The sequence below is a fragment of the Petromyzon marinus genome, chromosome 44 (assembly GCF_048934315.1).
Source record: "Petromyzon marinus isolate PM22_M1 ecotype Great Lakes invasive population chromosome 44, UKy_Petmar_22M1.pri1.0, whole genome shotgun sequence".
Lineage (NCBI taxonomy): Eukaryota > Metazoa > Chordata > Hyperoartia > Petromyzontiformes > Petromyzontidae > Petromyzon > Petromyzon marinus.
In genome coordinates this window covers 10,262,146-10,284,773 of record NC_133710.1, presented here as the reverse complement: position 1 = coordinate 10,284,773, position 22,628 = coordinate 10,262,146, and the positions used below count along the sequence as shown (strand labels likewise).

Genomic DNA, 22,628 nt, shown 5'->3' with positions numbered 1-22,628 from the left:
TAAAAGAACATCAGAGAAATATTAAATTATCTCAAACACAACTGTCGGCAGTGGCAGAATATGCTTGTCAACAAGGACACTCAATTGATTTTGACAATGTTGCAGTGGTGTGTAAAACTAATTATTACTGGCAAAGACTAATCAGAGAATCCATTGAAATTGAGAGGAACAAGAATAACTTTAATCGCTCTGACAGCTACCGGCTCAGTGCGGCCTGGAAGCGTATTATTAAATAATACACATTACATTTTGATTTAAAGAATTACTAATCTACAACTCATTACTAATCATAACCAATGACTGATTACTAATCGATTATATAATTACATTACCCCCCCCTCCGCCTCTAATCACTGCACCTGATGAGTTAAGTGATGACGTCACTCTTCTGCTCTATATAAAACCGGGAGCAAGCGAGGGCTTTACCATTCTGGCGAATTGCCCGATGATGCTGGAAGTATTTACCAGCGAAACGTCGTACTCAAACTGTAAATGTGGATTAACTCTTCAACACACCGGTGGGCTGAAGTAGTGAATTATTTGTCTTTTGTCAACGTGACACTTTTCTTTGCTGATTGGCCGTGTCGGGTGGTGGAGGGTTACGACACATTTATAAATAAACGCGATCTAACCCAAAAACCTTTATTATGAATAATATTGGTCGCGAAAGCCTACGTGTTAAACTCAGTGAGTGCCGTTTGCCAACTTTTCCAGTGGCACATTAGCACCTCCGATTAGCACGGTTGGCTACGTGCGGTGAAAAAGAAGTTCAACGTACATATATACAGTGTGTGGAACCCCACACTACTGGTGGCTTTCCACTGGCTATTTGCTGAGTTGAGTAAATAATTACCAGTGGATATGCTGACCTCGCAAGAAGGTGTCTAATGACGCGTTGTGACTTCAGTCAGTACGACATCACCACGTCATCCACACGCGTCACCACTCTCCGTGTGAGATCAGCGGCACGGCTTAGCTTGTGCAGTGGAAAAACAACCTGGCACCTCCTGAGCCTTGCCGAGCTGACTCGGCTGCACAGGGGTACAGTCGAGGAATTGGACTCCTCTCTGCCAGCTGTTGCAAAGTCGACACCGGGACTCCATAGCCCAACGTCTCCCACCATCTGGCTTTCGGCCTTCCCCTTGGTCGCCCACCTCCGTGTTCCCTTCTCACTAGGCCACGCTCCCGCTCCTCCACCCTGCTCACGCGCCGCACTCAGTAGCCTAACTAACGTGACGGCACGGGGTGCCTTGGCTTCCCGTGGTGGCCAAAGTTGCGAGTTGGGGCCCCCTTAACAACCACCATGAGATATGTTTTCAAAAGTATTAAAAGAACAAAAAGCTATTGAAATTTTTTTTCATGAAAATGCTGTCATTTACGTTCCACATTTTATTTGAGTTTAATTAGAGCAGTAACATTTGGTGACCGTGTGAGACAAATCAAATATTGGGGCACCACCTCACCGATTTCGGCACTGCCTGAGCGGGTAATGTCGTCATGTCACGTGCACCACGCATCACAACCTCCTTTAACTCACGGCACCTGCAACAGCGCCCTGCTGGCACATTCTGTTACAGCCCTCTTGCTGTGATTTTCAGATTTTTATACTGTAGATACAATTCAGCATGAGAACCAGAAGTATTGTTGCTTATATGAGGTTGTGTTTATACGTCGACTCAGCCTCCAAATGAGTACCTGGTGCGGTGTGTAAATATCGCCACTGGGGAGACAAAGGTCACTGGACGTGGTGCTGGCCACCCACGTGTGCCTTGCCGGCCTTCATAGGTGCTACTCGCTAACAGCACTTGCCCCAACAGTCTGTTGAAGGCTATACGGGGGATCTTTGTGTTTCTTCATCGGTCAAAACTCAGCTCGGACACTGTAATCGTATTTATTACGTGTACTTAATTGTGCTATATTAATACCGATGTTGCTGTTGTATGTTATTGTGTTATATGTGTTGTTATTATTGTTGTTACATTGATTTACCCATAATGTTGCCGTTTACCTTCATTATGTTGTTATGACTACGCTACTGCCCTTGCGTGTTATTTTGCTCTTGTTCTTTCGTACGGCTGATGTAGATGCAGTACAAGAACCACAATTTCACATTCAGGTGGCCAGCCAGATAACCACGTGAGGAGCAGCAGAGTTGTGTATCGCTGTGATCTCGCCATGTTTGTGGATCGGGGCATTGCGTTGTTATGCGTTGTACGGTTTGTTCTGGATGACCACAGTCGCACACTGCTGGAGAGTTTTTTTTTATGTTCCATTTGTGCATCAGCTATCCGCATCCACTGCCATGGTATGTGCAGTGGATGCCGTTTAGGGTGGACCACCTCACGGTATTATTAATGATTGTAGAACTGTCACTTTGACCGTAATCCAACAACCAATGTCACTCCTAAATCTGTAAGAACAAAACGTGAACAATGTAATACCGAATGGAAGTTATCTGACATGAATATCGGGCAACAGCAAAGCACCGTCTGTATGAAGCAACACCTTGAGATAGGGGTATCAGCAAGACTTGATCCGAGCATCTCCAGGCAATAGCAGGGCAACAGCAGAGCAGGGACACCATTTTTTGTAAGAGGGGGCGATGCTGCTACTGCGTCGTCGCCAATGGTGTAATTTGCGGGTAATCTTTCAGCATTGGGGTGTTGTGGCCGACAGTGGCTACATTGGCTGTTTTATTTGCTGTGGGAGGAGACTGGGGAACGTGGGGAAAATCCCTTTGCAGAACAGGGGGAGAGCATACAAACTCCACAAAGACAAACATCCCCCGTATAGCCTTAACATACTGTTGGGGCAAGTGCTGTTAGCGAGCACCTGTGAAGGCCGGAATGGCACACGAGGGGGTGGGTGGCCAGCACCACGCCCGGCCGCCTTTGTCTCCCCAGTGTTGATGTTTACACACCGCACTAGGTACTCATTTGAGGCTGAGTCGACCTAGGGGAGGCCCAGGACTGGTTCAGAAAATCGTCACTGGTCTTGGCCATGAGCGAGAATCGAACTTGGGTCGCCGGGTCCGTAGCGCAGCGTTCTAGTCACTGCACTCCCCCTCACACTCTGTAGAGCAGGGGGGAACATACAGACTCCACGCAGAGAGGCACCCGAGTCAGGAATCGAACCCAGGATTGCTGGCTGTGAGCCGCGAGTGGTACCACTGTGTTGCTACTGCGCCAATTTGTCTGTGCGTTTACAAATTGACGGTCGTCGCATGCATCTGTACTGCACTGTGAGTCCAGGCAACGACGTGGTGCATGTAGGGAGCAGTAACAACAGGGCCGGCACGGTTATTTGTGTGGCACAGTTTGTGCGTTCCCTTCCCTGGTTTCTTTTCTTGGGCCACTCCTTCTGCCTCCTGCAGGCAACTCCCAACATTCGTCAATAACGCTGTGACCTTAAAAGGGAAAAAAATATATCTCAGCAACGTTTCGGGCAATAGCCTTGAAGAGGGGCCATTGTCAGACACGTTACCCATCATATATTGTAATACTTTTTTTTATTACCGTAACTTAAGCCTTGAAAACTGGAATAGGATCAGTTGATTGAAAAATAAAATGCATTGCAAATGCACTGGGCCGAGACGGCCGACTCACTGCAATTGAGATTCTGGTTTCACGACCAGTGGCTGAAACCCAGATTGTACCCAGGGGCTCACACAACTGGTTCTGCGCTGAGACATGGACGCCATGTGAATCACGTGTCCGCATCTGTCGTGGGTGTTTAAAACATCGTCTCAAAGGGGGTTTTTTTGGCCTTTGCATTATTCAGCAACTGCGCTATCGTTGTTTTTTTACTTTTGGGAAGCACTTAGAGATCAGACTTCTTTTTGAATTAATTAAAAACCTTCAACGGTCTTTTACATTTTGAGACCTCCTTTGCCAGTAACAAGATATAGGAATAGGTTTTACCCTTTTAACTGGCACAAAAACTGACACCTTTATTCAAGGCATCATGTTTGCAATAACCACAACACAAGCAGTCAAAATGCAAACAAAAAAGACAACTCTGATAATAATATGCACTGTCCTTGAATTTGATTGGTCCACACCCGAGACGGCTTTTCTTAGAGCCTAGTCTCCATTGGTGTTGGACCAGAAGACGCCAAAAGGCATACAACTCAAAAAACAGCGCACTATCAAAGTATTGATAGTAGTATCAAAGTATTGATAGTGCGCTGTTTTTTGAGTTGTACGCCTTTTGGCGTCTTCTGGTCCAACACCAATGGAGACTAGGCTCTAAGAAAAGCCGTCTCGGGTGTGGACCAATCAAATTCAAGGACAGTGCATATTATTATCAGAGTTGTCTTTTTTGTTTGCATTTTGACTGCTTGTGTTGTGGTTATTGCAAACAAGATGCCTTGAATAAAGGTGTCAGTTTTTGTGCCAGTTAAAAGGGTAAAACCTATTCCTACTTCAACGGTCTATTCAACACAGCCGTCAGGCTGCTCGCTCCGGCAAAGCAAACAAAGTGAGTACCTCGATCCGCCGGTCGGATGACGAAGCCTTCAAAGGCACGCTCCATCTGTCCTCCACTCAGCGTTCCAGCCGGGTTCGTCGTCTGGGTCACCGTGGTGAACGGGCCTGGACTGACACCGCGCTGTATGCTGAGCAGCTGGTTTCACCGCGGGCGAGTGGAAGCCTCGTCCGGGGCCGACGCTCGGACCCGGCCACTATGAGCCGCTGATCCACGCAGCCAGCATTCAGTTTTTGTGTTCAGTTTGTTTTCCTTCCCCCGCACCTCCGATTAGCACGGTGGGCTACGTACGGTGTGAAAGAAGTCCAACATACGTAAACACAGAAATACGTTTCCACCACTAATGGCCATGCCCCGATCCCTTCCCCGCCTGCCCCCCCCCCCCCCGCCGCGAAGTTTCATCACGGACGACTTCTCTCGCTGCGGGGTGGACGCCTCGCTCGTGGTTCGGCACGCGGCCGGCGTCACGCCATGTGCCTGCTGCACGCTGAGCCTCGCCTCGGGCTCGCGAACCGTCCTCCTGTGGGACCTGTGAGGCTCCTCGTCCGCTCCCTCACCCACCGGCACCTCCCACCCCCTCGGCTCGATCGTCCAACCTCGCCCGCTCGCCCCCTCCCCGCTCAGTTGCTCGCTCGCCCACGGTGTGCTCGCTCGCCGCCGCCCACTCGCTTGTTCACCTCTTCACTGGCCCAGCTCGCCGGTGCGCTCGCTCACCCTCTTGCCCGGCCGCCCGACTACAGAGCTCACTCGCTCGATTGTCTACCCACGCTGCTAATCTCCTTGCTTACTCACCGGCTCGTGCGCTCACTTCCCTAACTGTGTATTCACCGGCTTACAAGCCCACTCACACTCACGTGCTTACCAGCCCACTCACACTCACGTGCTTACCAGCCCACTCACATTCACGTCCTTACCAGCCCACTCACATTCACCTGCTTACCAGCCCACTCACATTCACGTGTTCACCAGCCCACTCACATTCACCTGCTTACAAGCCCACTCACACTCACGTCCTTACCAGCCCACTCACATTCACCTGCTTACCAGCCCACTCACATTCACTTGCTTACCAGCCCACTCACATTCACCTGCTTACCAGCCCACTCACACTCACGTGTTCACCAGCCCACTCACATTCACGTGTTCACCAGCCCACTCACACTCACGTGTTCACCAGCCCACTCACATTCACCTGCTTACCAGCCCACTCACATTCACCTGCTTACAAGCCCACTCACACTCACCTGCTTCCAGCCCACTCACATTCACGTGTTCACCAGCCCACTCACGTGCTTACCAGCCCACTCACACCTGCTTACCAGCCCACTCACATTCACCTGCTTACCAGCCCAATCACGTGCTTACCAGCCCACCGTCGCGCTCACTCTCACACTTGTCCACTCACTCTTGTCCACTCACTAGCTCTGCTTGCTTACTTGCATTCTCATTCACCCATTTGCTCAACGTATTAGCCGGCTGTGTCGCATGCTATCCCGCTGCCTCACTCGCGAGATTCCTCGCCTCTTCCCTCTCTCACCGATATACCTCCGGATAGTTTCCAACTCGCCGACTAGCTCACCCGATTTAATCACTCACTTTCACACTTGTCTACCCCGTATCCACTCCCCCCCTCGCTTCTACTCACTCCCTCACTCACGTCCTTACCAGCTCACTCACACTCACTCACGTCCTTACCGGCCCACTCACACTCACTCATGTCCTTACCAGCCCACTCACTCACGTCCTTACCAGCCCACTCACACTCACGTCCTTACCAGCCCACTCACACTCACTCACGTCCTTAACAGCCCACTCACACTCACTCACGTCCTTACCAGCTCACTCACACTCACTCACGTCCTTACCGGCCCACTCACACTCACTCATGTCCTTACCAGCCCACTCACACTCACTCACGTCCTTACCAGCCCACTCACACTCACTCATGTCCTTACCAGCCCACTCACACTCACTCACGTCCTTACCAGCTCACTCACACTCACTCACGTCCTTACCGGCCCACTCACACTCACTCACGTCCTTACCAGCTCACTCACACTCACTCATGTCCTTACCAGCCAACTCACTCACACTCACTCACATCCTTACCAGCCCACTCACACTCACGTCCTTACCAGCCTACTCACACTCACTCACGTCCTTACCAGCCCACTCACACTCACTCACGTCCTTACCAGCTCACTCACACTCACTCACGTCCTTACCGGCCCACTCACACTCACTCACGTCCTTACCAGCTCACTCACACTCACTCACGTCCTTACCGGCCCACTCACTCTCACTCACGTCCTTACCAGCTCACTCACACTCACTCACGTCCTTACCAGCTCACTCACACTCACTCACGTCCTTACCGGCCCACTCACACTCACTCACGTCCTTACCAGCTCACTCACACTCACTCACGTCCTTACCAGCCCACTCACACTCACTCATGTCCTTACCGGCTCACTCACACTCACTCACATCCTTACCAGCCTACTCACACTCACGTCCTTACCAGCCCACTCACACTCACTCACGTCCTTACCAGCCCACTCACACTCACTCACGTCCTTAACAGCTCACACTCACTCACGTCCTTACCAGCCTACTCACACTCACGTCCTTACCAGCCCACTCACACTCACTCACGTCCTTAACAGCCCACTCACACTCACTCATGTCCTTACCAGCCCACTCACACTCACTCATGTCCTTACCAGCTCACTCACACTCACTCACGTCCTTACCAGCTCACTCTCACTCACGTCCTTACCAGCTCACTCACACTCACTCACGTCCTTACCGGCTCACTCACACTCACTCATGTCCTTACCAGCCCACTCACACTCACTCACGTCCTTACCAGCTCACACTCACTCACGTCCTTACCAGCCCACTCACACTCACTCATGTCCTTACCGGCTCACTCACACTCACTCACGTCCTTACCAGCTCACTCACTCGCTCACTCACCCACACCTTCCCTCACACAGACCATTCCGTCGCGCACTCGCACCCGACGCCGCTCGGCGTCGGCTTCACGCGTTTTCCCGACCGAGGCTGTGTTGTGAATGCCAAGGGGAGGACATTGTGAGGGCTGAGAGCGGACGCGGAAAGGTGAGGAGACCGGGGAGAAGGGCTCGTCGGTGTGAGCGGAGCCCTGGTCACGTTGAGGCTGTGGCCTGGTCTCGGCCTGCCTTCACGTAAGCACTCGACCCGCACGCAGTGCTCTCTGGGTAAGCTCAGTGGGGCAGCGATGGTAGTGGAGCGGGTAGCACCACTGCAATACGAAACCTGGTGACCCGAGTTCGATTCCCGCTCACGGCCACCAACACCGGTGACGATTATCTGATCCGGTCATGGGCCTCCCCTAGAGCCACTCAGCCTCAAATTAGTACCTGGTGCGGTGTGTAAACATCGCCACTGTGGTCTCCTCTAGGTCGACTTACATGAGTACCTGGTGCGGTGAGGGAGACAAAGGCGGCTGGGCGTGGTGCTAGCCACCCACCCCCTTGTGTGCCGTGCCATCCTTCATAGGTGCTCGCCAACAGCACTTGCCCCATTAGTCTGTGGAAGGCTACACAGGGGATCTTTGTCTCGTCTCTGCCTAGCAAAGTGGGGTTCATCGCCTCTTGCCATGGATACCCTGGAATAAAACTTTTGCGTGGCAATAGTTGTTAACTTTAAACGAATCAAACAATTTCGGGTTCTAATTATGGGAGAATATTCTCAAGCATCCACACGCAATGGCTTCGTTTTTTGCCAATGTCATCGCAATTTAATTACCCAGGAAAGCCACGCTAGTACAAAGACGGAGGGCCCTGCTACATTGGGAATGTTTGACCAACACCAATGACATTGTGAGTGATTGTTTAGCTTTCGGAGAAGGAAGAAACCGCAGAACCCAGAGGAACCCCATGCAGAACGGTGGGGGGGAGAGACAACCTACAACAAACTCGAGACAGGAATACGCCCGAGTCAGTGAATGGAAGCCAGGCGCTTCTTGCTGTCTGTGAGGAGGCACAAGTGTCTCCACTCCACTGCCCTTCCTGGCACCCAAATGAAGAAGGTTCTTTAGTGTAAGTTTCGTAGCAGCCCGGGGCACTTTGGTAATTTCTCTGCAGGAATTAGCGGCTGACTGCAGCGGGAATGGAGCGGCCGCGCTGCCCGCTGGGCCGCAAGCGGCTTCAGCAGCGGCCACGCCGGTGAGAGCCTGGCCGCTGGTGGCCCGAGTAGGGCAGAGCGAGGCCCTGGTCACGCGGCTTCGGCCAGGTCTACTAACAACGTATTTGTGAAATAAACCGCACCTCTTGGCCCCAAGGCCGTCACCGAGGGAATGAGTAGCCTTTAGCACAGGAGACGAGGACGAGTTTCGGCTTCACGGGGGCTCATCAGCTGTTCCACGCTGCCATCAAAGTTGGGGCTGAGGGAACCGCAGCTAGCGAAGGGTGAGGGTCAGCACTGGGGGGCTCTGCTGGGATGCACCCTCCATCGCCAAACGTCGCTTTTAGCTCGACCGAGATTCCCTCTCCTCCCCAGCGGTGTGAATCATTGCCGTGGTCTCCCCACCCCACACAATGACTCTGCCGCCCCCCTCTCCTCCATCCGAGAGAAGCTGGCCCCCAGGGGTTGTCTTGCACCCCTGAGACGCGCAGACTCGGCCCATCAGACGCACATTGTGCCGTGGCTTGCAATGCCGCCCGACGCAGGCGCTCTCCGATAGCGTTTGCTCAACCGAGTCTGGGCGACTGAAGTGACCATTGTGAGGTCGCACTCGTTACACACAAAGTGCTGGCGCCAAATCAACCACAATACCTTGCTGATCTCGTAAAGGAACATAAACCATCGCGTGAACTCCGGTCGTCTTCACAGCAGCGGCTTCTGGCTAACCATCAAAAAAAGATGGTCACAGCATTGCGCGCTTTCAGATGCGCTTCTGCGGCCGTCTGAAACGCTCTTCCGATATTAGGAAACTACTGGAGCTGTGCACTTTTAAATGTAGATTGAAAACTCATTTGTTTGGAACTGCTTTTGTGTTTAGTTTGTTGGCCTTCCCCAGCACTTCCGATTAGCGCGGTTGGCTACCTCCGATGCGATTGAAGTTCCACAAACATCTTTGTATTTGTGTTTATTTCTGCATGTGCGTATGTATTGCTGCTGTACGTGTGCGCAGGTGTGTTGCACTTGCGCTGTGGTCATGCACGTGTTTGTGGGCACAGTACCCTGTGTGTGTGTGGAGTAGTGGTGGAGTGGTCTCCTCTCCGCTCCAAAGAGCTAACTGCGATCAGCGCGGCGCGCTCACGACGCACTGCACTCATGCTAGCGCGCGATCACAAACCTTCAGATTTATTCCATGAAGCAGATCACCGCCAGTAGCGAAGCAACAAGTCGAGTCAATTGATTTTTGGTGAACACGTGGCGCCTTATTGGCACAAATCTAACGCCCAAAGCGTCAGAATAATTAAACGTAAAAATAATTCTATACAATTTTTAAAAATTAAAACCACCGGCGATCTTATTGTCACGATTGTCTTCTCATTTTTACCGTCTCGTTCGTATTGTTTTTTTTCTCCTGGTCAGTCTCGTTTCGTAGAGTCTAAATGTAGCCGTACACGATGTGATTTCCCCTCTCCATCTCTTGAGTGACCGTCCTTTCAGATGCATCCATCCCTTGGCTGCCACTCTTACGCTGGTCTTCATTCTTCACCATCGGTCATCAATCCCTGACGGCCAATCCCACTTCCTTCACTGAGCTGTTTCACCGACGTCTAAACCTGCGCATGTTTGTGTTTCTACGTGTACACGTATACATGTACGTACATGTACGTACACGTACGTACACGTGTACATGTACGTACATGCACACGTGTTCACGTACATGTACACGTGTACATGTACGTGTATACATGTACATGTGTGCACGTGCGTGTGCGATAGTGTAGCGGTTAGCGCGCTGCGCTATGAACCTAGCGACCCAGGTTTGATTCCCGCTCACGGCCAACACCAGTGACGATTATCTGAACCGGTCCCGGGCCTCCCCTAGGTCGACTCAGCCTCAAATGAGTACCTGGTGCGGTGTGTAAACATTGCCACTAGGGAGACAAAGGCGGTCGGGCGTGGTGCTGGCCACCCACCCCCTCGTGTACCGTTCCGGCCTTCATAGGTGCTCGCTAACAGCACTTGCCCCTACAGTCTGTTAAGGCTATATGGGGGATCTTTGTCTTTTGTGCGTGTGTGTGTGTGTACGTGTGTGTGTGTGCACGTGCGTGTGTGTGTGCGTGTGCACATGCGTGTGTGTGTGCACATGCGTGTGTGTGTGCACATGCGTGTGTGTGTGCACGTGCGTGTGTCGGGCACTAAAAGGGATTTACCCGAGATCTTGGCGGACGATTTCAGCAAAGTCGACCTCGGCCCTTTCAGGTGGATTCACTGGGAGGTGAGTCCACCCTCTGGCGATGTTTTCACTCATTCACCGGGAGGTGAGTCCACCCTCTGGCGATGTTTTCGCGATGGGTTTCATTTTGGTTGCTTTTCACGTCAGCGTGCGCTGCCCAGTCCCCAGCGAGCGGTGCGGAACGCGAGCGGGAAAGAGAGTGAGCGAGGGAGCGAGCGAAGAAGGGAGTGATCGAGGAAGGGAGTGAGTGAGCGAGCGAGCGAGGGTGGAAGGGAGGGAGCGAGCGAGGGAGGGAGGAAGGGAGGGAGCGAGCGAGGGTGTGATCGAGGAAGGGAGTGAGTGAGCGAGCGAGGGTGGAAGGGAGGGAGCGAGCGAGGGAGTGATCGAGGGAGTGAGCGAGCGAGGGAGGGAGGGAGCGTTTAATGTGGCAGCTGTGTCGAAGCCGCGTGACACAGTGGCCCAGCGGTGGCGGCGTTCGCCCCGGTGGTGGGCCTCCTAAAGGTTGTGTCGGCCTTCAATAATTACCTGCTGTGGCTTGTAAACATTAGTGCTGGAGAGACAAAGACGTCCGGGCGTGGTGGTGGCTACCCCTCCCCCTCGTGTGCCGCGCCGGCCTTCATCGGTGCTCGCCAACAGCACTTGCCCCAACAGTCTGTCAAAAAGTCGCCGTCTATTCGGGGATGGGATCTTTGCCCATCTGTGTGCACGCGCGAGCGTAGGGCAGGAACGGCGACGAGCAGCTGCGGATGATCGCGCGCGTCAACGAGATGAACAGACGCCGAGACCCCGGGGAAGCCATCACGGTGTCGGTGGAGATAGAGAAGCCCGAGAAACTCGACACGCATCAGCTGATCGGCCACGGCGACGTGGTGAGCGCGTCCGTGTCAATTTGTGGGGGACGTGGGCAAGGTGTTCGGCCTTTGGCTACAACGCACCGATGATCCACGGTTCACGTGACAAAGCGTGCGTGTCGGGTCAAGAGTTAACGTCAAATCCTAAGCTCTGGATATGTGCATCGAAGTTTGCGTGTGAGAATGGATGATTTACAATCTATGCAAATTATGATATAACGCATTGTGACCAAGTAAGTGGGATAATCCTGGAGCTCATCAGATATGGGGAGCGGAGCGGGGTTGAGCTTGGGCATTTCTTCCATCGGTGACCACACGGTATTCGCCCACATGCAGATGTACACAGCTACCATGATAGATCCGTTTTCAGTAACTAAGTATGTATAATCTGTTAATATTGTGATCATCCTATGGAGAATCTGAAACCTGGGACGGAATTATGGAATTTCCACCAGTCATTCAGACCCACCAACGGTGATGAACAATGCTGCATTGCTCGCTGTTGTGTTCCAGGTTTTCATCAGTAAGGACTTTGCAAAGCACGCTGGGTACAATTCAGCTGAGGCGGCAGTACGAGGGCTCTACGGCAGAGTGAAGCGAGGGTACTCACCCACCCGCACACAGCGCGTGTACAGGGACAAAGACGCCCACGTAGCCTGCATGGGACGTTGAGACGGGGTCTGGCCATCACCAAAATTCTCTCTCCCCAGCACTGGAGTTTACGCACAGCACCAGGTATCACGTGCCGTTAACCTGAGCCAATGCTGGCAGTGCGTTCACCGCTTCATCACCACTCGCCCATTTACAGAAGACAAAGATCCCCCAGATAGCCTTCAACAGACTGTTGAGGCAAGTGCTGTTAGCGAGCACATACGAAGGCTGGCACAGCACACAAGGGGGTGAGTGGCCAGCCTTTGTCTCCCTAGTAGTGATGTTTACACACTGCACCAGGTACTTATTTGAGGCTGAGTCGTCCTAGGGGAGGCCCAGGACCGGTTCAGACAATCGTCACTGGTGTTGGGCGTGAGCGGGAATCTAACTCGGGTTTCCAGCTTCGTAGCGCAGCATGCTAACCGCTACACTACCGCTTCCCCATTTACACACACAACAACAACCGCCATTCGCCACGAGGTGGCGGTGACGTCACCACAGCACTTGTGCCAGGCTATGTGCACATTGAGGCCACGTGAAGTGTCGAACGCCCGCTGGCAGGAGGTTATGGGGCAGACCCAGGTGCTATGGGTCGACTGACTGAGATGACTGATGCACCACCTGTGCCCCTACTGTGCCAACACACATACACTCACCCATGCATACACCCACCCACGCATATACTCACCCATGCATTCACCCACATACACTCACACGGCCTAAGTCTCAGAACTGTTTTTCAGGATCTTCTTTGACCAATTCCTCTTCATGATTTGTGTGTGTGGGGGTAAACCAGAGTGTCCAGACAACCAGTCTCTCCATAGGGTAACAACAATCAAGGTCAAGGTGCCACCTCATTTGCACAAGCAAGCAGGGATGTGGCGATGTGTGCTCTGAATACGTGGCACCCTTGACTTTGATTGGCATCCAGGGCCGAAATTCAGCTGGTGCGGGCCTGGGATGAGTGCCCGAAAATGTTTCCCTGCCCCCAGGGTAGTTGATGGGGTGGGGGGGGCAGTGCCGGATGATCCTAGTAGCACAAGTAGCTACACATGTAGCTACGGGCCCCTCACTTTCAAAGGCCCCGTGCTAAATGCTTTCAAGCTATAAGTTCCGGTTCAGTGATTCTGCACTTGTACTAAAGTACTTAAACTTTTATGAACGACTTGGTGTTTAAGGTTAGTGATTTGTCGTATTATCTGTGGCTGTATAGCAAATGAAAAAATACAATTACTTTACTGTGCAAGTAAAAAAATAGTTTTTAAAATATTTAAGTTTTTTTTTTTTATATTTAAGGCCCCTTTATAACATATGCTACAGGCCCCGTACTAGCTTCATCCGGCACTGGGGGGGGGGGGGGTGGGAGTCCAGGGGATTGGAGGTCGAGGGGTTAGCGGTGACGGTGGCCTTGGGAAATATTCCGTGAGGAGCTGAGCCCGAGTGACGTGGTAGCTGCACAATGTCCCTACGACTGTAAGTTAGGGGCGTCGTGGTGGCTCGGACATGTTAACTCCCTCACCTGGTACGCAGGAGGTCGTCGATTCGATCCCGACCCTGATGCCTATATATTTAGAGTTCGTGGTGTCTATCTGTTTCCCCGTGGTCGTGTGGGTTTTAATTTGAGTCATCTGGTTTTTTCCTCCACATTTCGAATCAACGTTCATTTTATAATATTTGGCTGCTATACATTTCTACAAGATGATAAAGCCACTTCGTTGGGCCATTATTTGTGGCCAGGTCGCTTCTTAAAAAGAGCTTCATAGCTCAGTGAGCCTTGCCTGGTAAAACCAAAGAAGGATTGTTTTAGTTTACCAACACGTGGTCCCTGGAGCAGCGAGTCCAACTTCCCCCTCCCCAAATTCGAATTCTCGCAAAGTTTCTGTCCTCCTCCAATGTCGATCAGCGTATTGTACCGGGCTCGCCTTTTGTCGCAACCACAAACAAATATAAAAAAAAAAACCTAGCCTGGTTCAGTAGCGCGTTGACGCAGCAGCGTGGGGTTCACCGAACGTTCTCCCTGCTCCCGTCAACGCGCGCCGCGGCAGCGGCGTGCTGGTGTGCGCGTGGGGGGAGCAGGGGGCGGCGGCGACGGGCCCGTCCGGGGAGGTGGCGTGCTCTCCCGCGTTCCCGCCGCCCACCTTGGTGGACACGCTCGGCGCGGGGGACACCTTCATCGCCGGCGTCATCGCGGCGCTGTCGCGGGGTGCGTCACCGCACACGCACGCACGGGCACGCGCGCGCGTGTGCGTACACGTAAATGCGCGCACACACGCACCACTGTTTTATTTATTTTGACGTTTCATCAGGTAAGTCCCCACTGAGCTATGCAGCGATTTTCCACAAGCGCCCTGGCTGTTACAAATGATAGCTTGACGAAATGGCTAAATCGTGTGGAAATGTATCGCAGCCAAATACTCCAAACGCATGATTGTAAATGTGGAGGGGAAAACCAGAAGACCCGGGAAAAAAATCCACACAGCCACGGGGAGAACTTTCAAACTCCAAATATACAGCAGGCGTCAAGGGTTGGCATCGAATCCACAACCTCCTGTATACCAGGCGAGGTAGTTAACATCGACATGGCATGGCTACATTCGTACACAAACGGTCATATGCGTGTCTGTGTGTGTATGCGCAGATACACCTGTACATCCACACACACAGTCGTTCACACAGATACACCTGTACATCCACACACACAGTCGTTCACACAGATACACCTGTACATCCACACACACAGTCGTTCACACAGATACCCATGTGGAACCAAAGAACCTCCATATAGCCTTTAACAGACTGTTGGGGCAAGTGCTGTTAGTGAACACCTATAAAGGCCAGCGTGACACACGATGGGGTGGTGTGCTTAGCACCACACTAAGCTACCTCGTGTGCTGTCCCCAGTGGTAACTTTACACACCATTCAGATATTCATCACTGATGTTGGAAGTGAGCGAACTCGGGTCGCCAGGTTCGTACCGCAATTCGCTAACCACTGCGCCACACACACCAACACTCACGGGGACATTCATACACGCAGATGCCGATGTACACACAAGCAGTTACCCGCGTACATACGTTCACACATTCATTCACATAAATACCCACGCGCACACATACATGGTCGTACACGCACACAGTTATTCATACAGATACCCACTCGCACCCACGTGCACAAACACATACACGCATAGTAAGTGCGTTGTGTGTGTATATGTGTGAAAGGGAGTCCAATAGAATGAATCGTCTGGTAGGGATTTTATTCAGATCTTCATACCACGTACACCATGACACATGCACACCCACACCATGCCTTCTCTCCTGGAGCCCCGAGCACACGACACAAACCCCTGATCCACATTCTCTCTTCTCGAACTCTCTAGAAGTTCCTCTAAGCCCCTGCTTCTTTACCACCAAATATTCCCCCTTTAGGTCTCCTCCAATCCCGTCTCCTTTTACACGGCTTCGTTATCCGCTGCCTTTGTCCATCTTGGGTGCGGTCCCCACCTGACCTCAGCGTGTCCCCACGTGACCCCTACATCAGATACAGCGTGGGGAGTGGTTACGAACCCAGTAACCCGAGTTCGATTCCCTGCTCACGACTACCATCGGTGTCGAATGTCTGAACCGGTCTTGGGCCTCCGCTAGGTTGGCTCGACCTGAACGAGTGCCCCATGCAGTGTGTAAATATTACCACTGGGGAGACAAAGGTGGCCGGGCACGGCGCTAGCCACACCATCCCGTCGCGTATCAGATTGCCCTTCATAGTTGCTCGCCCTAGCAATGTGTCAAGGCTACACGGGGTAATCTTTGTTATGTACGTGCATGTCAAGTGTTTGTTTGTTTCTGTGTGGCCAGGCCAGTCCCTGCAGGAGGCGCTCACGTTCGGGTGCCGTGTCGCCGGCAAGAAGTGCGGGGTTCAGGGCTACGAGGGCCTGGGGGAGCTGTGCTGATCGCTCAGGGCCCCGTGGTGGCACCTCCGCTTAGCACGGTTGGCTACGTACGGTGCGAAGGAAGTTCAACATACATACAAGTCAGTGCCATGTCGAGTGCCTATAGTGGGTCGTGGGCTAGACGAGGTGTTAGGTGAAGACTTCAGAGACTGGGCTAGGTGGGGGCTAGAGTTTGTGGCCAGGGTTAGGATTAAAACCATGGCTTGCACCAGTGTTGAGCCAAGTTAAATGTCACAATTTTCCTGCACGTTCAAATATTGCACGGCATCCCACGAGAGGCAATGCAGCTGCTTTGCTTCTGCAAACGTCGGCAACCGACTGAGCCATTCAATTCAGCCACAGCCAATGTGTTGAGTTCTCGCCCTGGTGAAGCAATATTCACCCGAACTCGTTCATAATAATTATACACGAGGCCGGGAGTGCTAACCACCACCACTACCCCCCCTCTCTCCAGCCTGGACGGTCCAGCCCAGGAAGCTTCATAAAAAATCTAGGTAAGCAACTGCATCAGCTTGACCTATGAATAAACCATATTTATTGAATTTACAATTGATACAATGGGTGTGAAATAATCAGGGTGTTGTATTTACCTTCGTAAGGATTGTTGAATCCCCGTTGCTGATTTAACACTCGAGATGCAGCGAGACAATGAAGGCACGATGGGCGAGGCAGACATGAGGTCACCACGTGATCCCAGAGTGCCTTCTTTGTATCTGCAACAACCACAGCATTTGGTTCAAGCAAGCCCCGACTCTACAAGTCGAAATCGTTCCAGAGTTTTGATTGTACTGAATTAGTGTTGCTGAAATTGTGTAAAAAATTCCGTTACATGTGGAGAGAGGGATATGATTATATAGACAACATTTATACATTATTGCAATAAAATTGCACCGTTTGACTTGGCTTTAGGGTTGATCATTAATCATATAACAAGCCCAGTGTTAGGCTTTAAGTGAGAAAGTCGGCAAGGATTAGTATTTGGCTATTGGTCAGATCTGTTACATTCAGTGTTCACATTAAGGTTATGGTTACATACTCTTTGGTTCTTTCGTTAAAGTCACGTAGGTATAAAATAAATAAAAAATATTTTCAATGTATTTAAAATAAAATACATTTATTTTATTTTCTACCTACGTGACTTTACCAAAAGCACCAAAGTGTATGGATCCCTGCAGTCACGAAAACTTCAAATCTAGATTTTGGTTACATTCTTTATTAACACTACAATTTAGATTAGCTGGATGAGTTACAAGTTTGGTACTTTCATTGATGTGACCAGGACTATTTAGGGCTAAGGACTAGGCGGGCATTGGTCTTCATGAAAAGAAGTTACTCTTGAACGATTCAACCGTGCTGAATCAAGCTGCCTATTCGGCTCTTTGGTCTTTACCTGAAGAGGCCATTCCCAAGTAGCATGAAGACAAACCCACAAGGTTTGTCGCGAATACACGTGTGCTAAAAACTTCAGCCATCGTTGTCAACCACCTGCCCTTCATGGTGATAAAAGAACTGATGATTCTGATGATTGTAAAGTATTTAAAATACATTTGTAATTCAATGTGTTACGGTGGAATGTGATTTTTTTTAATTGTCAATGATTGTGATTGTTTTTTCGTATCAAATAAAATTAACTGTGATTCCAGTGGTGATTAAGTAAATGTTGTATGAGAATTGGATTGTAAAAATAAACGCATAGCAGAGAAAGAATGAACGAACACTGGTTATGTGGTCATTATAATGATCGATGGAAATTAACTACAGGAAAAATAACGAAGAACTTCACAAAGAGGGCAGAAAAGTTGGGCTCAGGACAAACGAGCAAAACAAGACTCGGGTGAAACGCGGAACGTGCCCCGTTAAAACGTGGAACACGTGCCATCATCACACGGTTTATGCGTGGCTGAGCGGTAAAATACAGTGTATGTGGAATGATACATCAATGCGGTGGAGTACCCTCATCTCAGTTCTTCTTCCCGCCACGGGATGACTGCAGGATGATTTTTAGAGTGCAAACGTGATTCAGTAACTCGGAAATGGCTCGCTTCACGCCACTTGAACCGTAAGCGGCCTCTCTGGCGCGAAGGTCAGATTCAAATGTAGGAGACGCAACACGGCGTCCAAGGGTGGCTACAGCTAGCAGGTAGTCACTTCCATCCCGACTGGTGGCTCCACTTGACTCGAACCCGCCACACGAGCCTGGAGCCTCTCCTGCCCGGAGACCTTCACCGGCACCGTCGTTATCCTCGTGAAAGGAATAAATTGCAGCCACCCCAAACTGGGGCCGCGAATGATCGGTCTCTCCCGCACTCTGCCACCTTCAAAATGGAGAGAAAACGGCACCCGCCGCGTGAACGAGCCCCGATCCCCAGGCCCGATGCAGAACTTGGGAGAATTTCACGCAAGAGCTACCGGTAAGCTTTCCAAATCAGAGGGGTTTTCGTAGGCCTCAGCTCCTGAAACTCACCAACAGACCTATCACTCGGAATCAAGACTGCGGGGACAAAACCCGTCTCAATCACAGTGGTGCTGTGGTTGAAAGCGTGTGGTGCAGACGTAGGTTTGTTGCAAAATCGATTTTACATTGCAGAGGTCAACTCCGCCAATTATCCCTCCGGTTGATAAAAAGAGTTCAACTTCGTGAGAAGTCAACAGCGGTTGTCCTTTGGGGGATACAAGACCGACTCAGGATAAACAACAAAGATGACCACTGTGTAATGTGCGTTTGAGAACAGCAATACTTTTTAACTTTTTTTTATTCAAAGCAGAACTCTTTTGATACAATGCAGTATGGAACAGATTCATATAAAGCACCTTTTTAAAATGTGTTTTTTTATCATCTTATCAATCCATCCACTTTATAATCTGGTGCAAAAAAGGGAAGAAAAAAAACCCCACAAGATCCGTGATGCAGTGGAGCTGGGATGGTAGAGCGCGAGGGAGGAAGGTATGTATGTAGCGTTTTCGCTGGCTCGATGGAAAGAGTGGTCATCATCCGTGTGGGCAGCAACGCTGCACAAAGAACCAGCCCGTGTGTAGTCAATTATTCACCATATTCACCATATTCACATGTACAATAGACAACGGATTCTTTTAAAATCGCCCTTGTTTTTAATCCGTCAGGATACGAGTGTGGCACCTTCACAAATTACATTAATATTTAATACTAATAGTGTTTTTTTGCGGTGCTACAGTCGGTGTAAGGATGACACCATTTCTCCCGAGTCACGTTGAGCATTGTTTTCGGTGCCGCCGCCACCGGTCGCCTCCTCTGGTTGCTTCCGTGCGTCGGTATCTTGCAAATTACTCCTCTCTCTTACTCCTCTCTCTTGCAAAATCCATGTAAACCAGACTTCTGTGTAGGGCAGCAGAGGTGTGTAACAGTCTAGAGTGCATTATCACACTTATTAATGCACGTGGGGGGGGGGGGGCATGTTAATTTGCAAGGCATGCTGGGATTTGCTATAATTTGTTAGGGGCTAGAGTTAAATATATCCATATTTTACAAATTAAGATTGGGTACACGTAGCGACAAGTACCGTGAGTTGGGGAGGAGCCCATTTGCCTGGCCACGTGACTTTGGGGAAATGTGCACACTGCCCCGACGGGAAGAGCCAATGGCACCAATTGCATGCTGGGTAGTAAATGTGCCAAGCAGGCCTCCGGTGCATGCTAGGAAGTGCTACCAGCAAGTCCCAGTGCCCTTCCGGGTGTTACCGCTTTCTGTGCCCAATTGCAGGCTGTAAAGAGGGCACATGTTGGCACCGGTGCATAATGGGAGACTTGTTGCCAACAGGTAAAGTATTCGCAGAACCCAGTGCACGTTGGGTCAGAGCCCAGAGCATTCTGGGAAAAGTGTCTGCTATCATACCCCAGTGCATGCTGGGAAACGTTCCTATGACTGCACTCACCCTGTGGAGAGGGCGGCTTTGGCTAGCCCCAGGGCATGCTGGGAGCGGCAAGGTATTGGGGTTGGGGGGGGGGGCCACGGCTGTGCCGTGCTGCGCTTGGCCATCAGGTGGCCTCCTGTGGAGCACCCCCGTGCCTTCACATAAATTTAGGCTGAGCAGACCTGGCGGGTGGCCGGGGAGGCTATGAGTCGGGGGCGGCGCAAGCGGTGGCGTGGGCATCGAGGCGCTGGAGCACGCTGGCGGCGATGGCGCGGACGTGGCGTGCGGTGCGGAGGCAGCGCTGCAGCCTCACGAGGTGCGGGCGGCCTCCCTCCTCCAGCAGCATGCTGCAGTAGCGGCCCGCTGCTCCACACGGACACACACGCCGGCGTCAGTACACAGGAGCAATGTGACACAAAGACAAAGATCCTGCCCGTGTAGCCTCAACAGACTGTTGGGGCAAGTGCTCTTGGCGAGCACCTATTAAGGCCAGCACAGGCCGGCTCTCACCTTCAGCTCGGCGTGTGAATTGCAACACCCCGCATCAGTTAAGGCCGAGTCAACCCAGGGGATGTCCAGGACCAGTTAAAATAAAGTGCAGCAGGGTGAACGTGTAGCAGTGAGTGTAGTGTGCAGCAGGGTGAACGTGTAGCACAGTGAGAGCAGTGTGCAGTAGGGTGAACGTGTAGCACAGTGAGTGTGGGGTGCAGCAGGGTGAATGTGTAGCAGTGAGTGTAGTGTGCAGCAGGGTGAACGTGTAGCAGTGAGTTTAGTGTGCAGCAGGGTGAACGTGTAGCACAGTGAGAGCAGTGTGCAGCAGGGTGAACATGTAGCAGTGAGTGTAGTGTGCAGCAGGGTGAACGTGTAGCAGTGAGTGTGGGGTGCAGCAGGGTGAACATGTAGCAGTGAGTGTAGTGTGCAGCAGGGTGAACATGTAGCAGTGAGCAGGGTGAACGTGTAGCAGTGAGTGTGGAGTGCAGCAGGGTGAACATGTAGCACGGTGAGTGTAGTGTGCAGCAGGGTGAACGTGTAGCACAGTGAGAGCAGTGTGCAGCAGGGTGAACGTGTAGCACAGCAAGTGTGGAGTGCAGCAGGGTGAACGTGTAGCAGTGAGTGTGGAGTGCAGCAGGGTGAACGTGTAGCAGTGAGTGTGGAGTGCAGCAGGGTGAACGTGTAGCACAGCGAGTGTAGTGTGCAGCAGGGTGAACATGTAGCAGTGAGTGTGGAGTGCAGCAGGGTGAATGTGAGGGTAGTGTAAAGCCGTACGGTTCTTGCTGCACACGTGCTGCATGGCCCACACGGCCCACAGCTGTACAGCCGAGGCGTCGGCGCATTTGAGCAGCGGGAAGAAAGGAGAGAATGACCTGTGAACACGCACACACACACACCACTAGAGATAAAGATTCCCCATGTAGCCTTCAATGGACGGTTGGAGCAAGGGCGTATATAGGGAGCAGCTATCAAGGCCGACACAGTGCACGAGGGGGCGGTGTGGCCGGCACTATGCCTCGGCCACCTTCCGATTCCCGATGTCAATGTTATCCGTGCTCGGGAATCGAACTCGGGTTGCACGGTTCGTAGCGCGCTCTCACACGAACGCGCACAGAGGGATGACTATGAGCAGCAGCAGCCACACTTGGCCGCATCGCAGAAGCGACAGCGCTACAGCCGAGATTACAAAAGCCAAACGAAACATGAGCACATCATAATCATCATCGTCATTGAACTAATGAAGCAATCTGTAACGCGCGCAATATTTCACAGACATCACAAATGAGCGTAACCTTGAGGCGCCGAGCTGAGCTCGGTGTCGCTTGAGAGCCAGGGGAGAGAGGTGGGGCCTTTAAGGAAGAGGTGGAGCCTTTAAGCGTGCATTAAAAGTCGGTGTAGTAGTTTGAATGTTCAGTGGGATAGCGTAGGTGTAGCATCAACGCCCAGGGTATGCACGTCAGGGGACGCAACAGCATTGTCCACAAAGGCGACACCTTGCTGGTGGGACTCTGTTCAGATGAAGCTGGACTGAGAGTAAACAAATGGCACTGGGAATCGGCCAACTGGTGGCAGGAGGAACCGCCACAGGGCCTGGGGTTATTTCCCGTCGGCGATGAAATGCGTTCATGAGCAGCATGGAAGCCTCACCTGTACGCAACCATCTCGCAGTCTGGGGAAGTCCAGCCAAGGATGGCGCTTTGCTAAGAGGGGAGAGGAGGAGAGAGTTGAGCAGGCGAGGGAGAGCGTGAGTTGACGTTGGTCGGTGTCGTGTCCATGCGAGTCTGCGCATCATCATGTGAATGAGCGAGTGCTTGCGGCGAGTCGGTGAGGGTGATGGGAGTGGTGGAGCAGCGGTTAGCGCGCTGCGCTACGAACCCGGCAACCCAAGTTCCATTCCCGCTCACGGCCAACA

The 22,628-nt window shown here is 51.7% G+C and overlaps 2 protein-coding genes across 10 annotated transcripts in view; one reads left to right on the top strand and one right to left on the bottom strand.

Moving 5' to 3' along the window:
- The window catches only part of KHK (ketohexokinase), a 34,172-nt gene extending 16,124 nt beyond the window's left edge, over positions 1-18,048 (top strand). For 3 of the 9 annotated variants that reach the window (XM_032970647.2, XM_076074002.1, XM_032970648.2), the window contains 6 exons: positions 4,882-5,016; positions 10,855-10,927; positions 11,605-11,754; positions 12,250-12,338; positions 14,433-14,590; positions 16,243-16,472. In XM_032970647.2, the coding sequence (XP_032826538.1) occupies positions 4,882-5,016; positions 10,855-10,927; positions 11,605-11,754; positions 12,250-12,338; positions 14,433-14,590; positions 16,243-16,337 (700 nt within the window). In that variant the 3' untranslated portion in view covers positions 16,338-16,472. Of the gene's footprint in view, positions 1-4,881; positions 5,017-10,854; positions 10,928-11,604; positions 11,755-12,249; positions 12,339-14,432; positions 14,591-16,242 lie in introns of all 9 variants that reach the window. The other 6 variants (XM_076074004.1, XM_076074005.1, XM_076074006.1 and 3 more) reach the window with 3 other exon arrangements.
- A 1,024-nt stretch (positions 18,049-19,072) lies between these two features.
- The window catches only part of ZYG11B (zyg-11 family member B, cell cycle regulator), a 29,066-nt gene continuing 25,510 nt past the window's right edge, over positions 19,073-22,628 (bottom strand). Inside the window, exons 15-17 of the mRNA XM_032970644.2 lie at positions 22,364-22,416; positions 21,491-21,588; positions 19,073-20,587 (exon numbers count right to left, since the gene is read on the bottom strand). Coding sequence (XP_032826535.1) covers positions 20,427-20,587; positions 21,491-21,588; positions 22,364-22,416 — 312 coding nt within the window. The 3' untranslated portion in view covers positions 19,073-20,426. The remainder of the gene's footprint in view (positions 20,588-21,490; positions 21,589-22,363; positions 22,417-22,628) is intronic.